This window comes from Amphimedon queenslandica, unplaced genomic scaffold (assembly GCF_000090795.2).
Source record: "Amphimedon queenslandica unplaced genomic scaffold, v1.1 AMPQUscaffold_8688_Cont19371, whole genome shotgun sequence".
Classification (NCBI taxonomy): domain Eukaryota; kingdom Metazoa; phylum Porifera; class Demospongiae; order Haplosclerida; family Niphatidae; genus Amphimedon; species Amphimedon queenslandica.
The window spans coordinates 1-2,652 of record NW_003551038.1 but is presented as its reverse complement, the minus strand read 5'-3'; the positions used below and the strand labels follow the sequence as shown (position 1 = coordinate 2,652).

Here is a 2,652-nt window from a genome sequence, read left to right as displayed (position 1 = left end):
TTGCTGCAATTTGTTGTAAAAACTGGTAGCTTGGAATATGAAGTTTCAACTCAGAACATAAGTAAGAGTTAAAAACAAGAGCAAAAAGATGAATTAAAACCAAGTTAATTTACTATTTAAAATTACAACTCCAATGACAATGCCTGCATGCCACAGCTCCTGAGCTCAAGCCATTGAAGCCACCACCAATATTCTCTTTATCATTTCCTGTTGGTGATTGACACTGATGTTGAATTAAGATACAATTATTAACAAAGTATATATTTATTATATATTATAAAACACTACATATTACATAGCATACACGTTTCTATTGTAGAGCCAACTTGAAAATAGTTCATCATCTGTGGATCGAGTTACTGATGACAGAACCTTTATTTTCTTGCTCATTTCCACTAGAACACACAATGAGAACATCTTCAGAGGAATTGAGATTTAAAAAAGATCCCAAAGTGTTTAAATTACAATCAAATGTAAAATTGTACCTATATTAATTATTTTCAAAATTGGGTGTAGATTTATTGAAATTGACTTCTATTACTGGTTCCCAAATTTGATCCAAATATCAAAATGATCTTTTACTAATGTTCCACTCAACTGCTCCAGTATTTGTGGTACAGTTGCAATTTACTGTATTTCCAGCACATACAGTCTCACTGAAGGCAGTGACAGCACCAACTACATATTGCATATATTGTACACAGTATTCAATTTACTGCAGCTCTTACCTGCCAACCAAGTGTGGAGTAGAAATAACAAAGGAGAGTCTCTCATATTTACAATATAATTCATGGTGATGACATGTCAATAATTACTACTATTAATAAATGAGAGTAATACTAGATTTACACAAAAATAATTTTAAAAGACAAAGGCTATATAGCCCATGGTTTTTTTCAAAAAATGGCTCAAAAATTATTCCAATTTTTTATTACATTTTCAAATATTGATGTTTTTGCTACATAGATAAATTTATGGTTAGATCTAATAACAATTTAATTACATTCACTCAATTATAAGGCTTTAAATGATTTATGATAGATCTAGTCTATAATATTACTATTAAGTTTATGTAAGAAAAATAATCTAATAGGATATTAATCATGAATCACTGGTTAGTTTCATTTCTTGTTCTTGGCGGCCTTCATCCTTTTGGTGTAAATTTAATACCTAAACATAATGATTATGTTTATGACAATGAGACAATCATTGATAATATCAAGCAAGTAAAAATAGTCAAAAAAGCCCTGTAAACAGTTTAGTTTCAACTAATACAAGTGGACTGTCATCAGTGCCTATTATTAGGTTCATCAAGAATTGAAAACTACTAGATCTAACTACATTTTACACACAAAGAAGTCTAATACAAGTTACTTTGATCAATGTAAACTTTTCCTTACCTCTTTTATTTTTTGAATTAGCTTAGTAAGACAACCTATTTTATAAAGCCAGCAAATGAAGCATCCCATATTTGTTATCAAAATTGGTGCTAGTATTACAGCTAATATAATTGCTGCAATATCTCCTGCACTTAATGTTCCAGAATTTTCCATTGGGCTAGAGCTGCATTGATCTACAAAATGTCCAATATAAAATTACTGCATGTAGACTAAAGTAGTAGATTCTATTACATACTTTTAGCTTGTCTGGAATCAAAGTAGTGTGTTCTATTACGAAGTAACTGTATATTCTTGTTCCATTCTCCGTCACTTGTTACCATTGATTCTTCATTAACAGTGATAGCATTATATGATATGTTATAGGTTAAATTTGCATACTGTGGGTCTGATGTGTTCAATACCTGCAGTACTTATAGTAGACATTAAGTTTTGTTTAATACTTACCAGTTGTATAAAAATTGTAATATTAGTACAACAACTACCATCACTGCAATCATCAGTAGTACCATTTGCAATAATAGTAACATTGAAGCTAGGAGTGCCTAGATCTAGTAAAAAATTCAAGAATAAAGCAATAATAAGCCATTATTTTTTACCATTATCATTTTGTGGTGATTCACACTGAGAAGTAATTGTATCATTACCTGTATAATAAAATATTCAATTAAAATTAGATGTAAACCATATTGTTGAACTGTATATCCTTACCAAGTGTGAATGGTTCACTGTTGTTACTTTGCTGCTCGTTCCACCCTCTAACAGTGTATGTATAGGCTACATTTTCTAATAAGTCGCTTGAGTTTATAAGTATGGCTGTTTCATTAGTACTATATGTCAATACACTGGTTGATGCACATGAACAACTAATAACAGTCACTTGATACTCAGTAGAAGTACAGTTATTCCCATTGTCCTCCCATTCTAAAGTAACTCCACTTGCATTGAAGGTTGTTGTTAAATTTGTTGGTGCTTTTGCATAATAACCTATTATTGATGTACAAAACATTGAAAAGGGTAACATATTCAGTTGTTCTTTTTTACTTTCAAAACAACTTGTGTACATGCATTTACATGACTCTTGTGTGATTATTGCAGGGTCATTGTTACCTTGATTGCCATTTTTACATTGTATTATAACAAAATGCAATTGCTAATTGGATGTGTACACTAACCTGAATCAGTAACTGTTGTGTTCATTTTATGAGTCACATTTCCATTTGCACATTCAATGAGTACACTCTCAGAGTGATTA

The 2,652-nt window shown here is 30.7% G+C and overlaps 1 protein-coding gene across 1 annotated transcript; it reads right to left on the bottom strand.

Moving 5' to 3' along the window:
• Positions 1–969: 969 nt before the first annotated feature.
• Positions 970–2,646, bottom strand: LOC109591214 (uncharacterized). Its single transcript, XM_020006990.1, has 7 exons — positions 2,573–2,646; positions 2,109–2,384; positions 1,997–2,044; positions 1,845–1,948; positions 1,636–1,801; positions 1,401–1,573; positions 970–1,170 (listed from the first exon to the last, which is right to left on the bottom strand). Exons 1-7 carry the CDS (start codon positions 2,595–2,597, stop codon positions 1,102–1,104), a joined length of 861 nt encoding a protein of 286 aa, XP_019862549.1. The 5' UTR covers positions 2,598–2,646; the 3' UTR covers positions 970–1,101.
• Positions 2,647–2,652: the final 6 nt, after the last annotated feature.

What these genes read in the sequence shown, in the direction of transcription:
- LOC109591214 (XM_020006990.1), bottom strand. Translation starts at nt 2,597, where the DNA reads ATGAACACAACAGTTACTGATTCAG. An exon ending in CACAACAGTTACTGATTCAG is followed by an intron (nt 2,385 to 2,572) that starts GTTAGTGTACAC and finishes CATCAATAATAG; the next exon opens with GTTATTATGCAAAAGCACCA. An exon ending in TGATTCCAGACAAGCTAAAA is followed by an intron (nt 1,574 to 1,635) that starts GTATGTAATAGA and finishes GACATTTTGTAG; the next exon opens with ATCAATGCAGCTCTAGCCCA.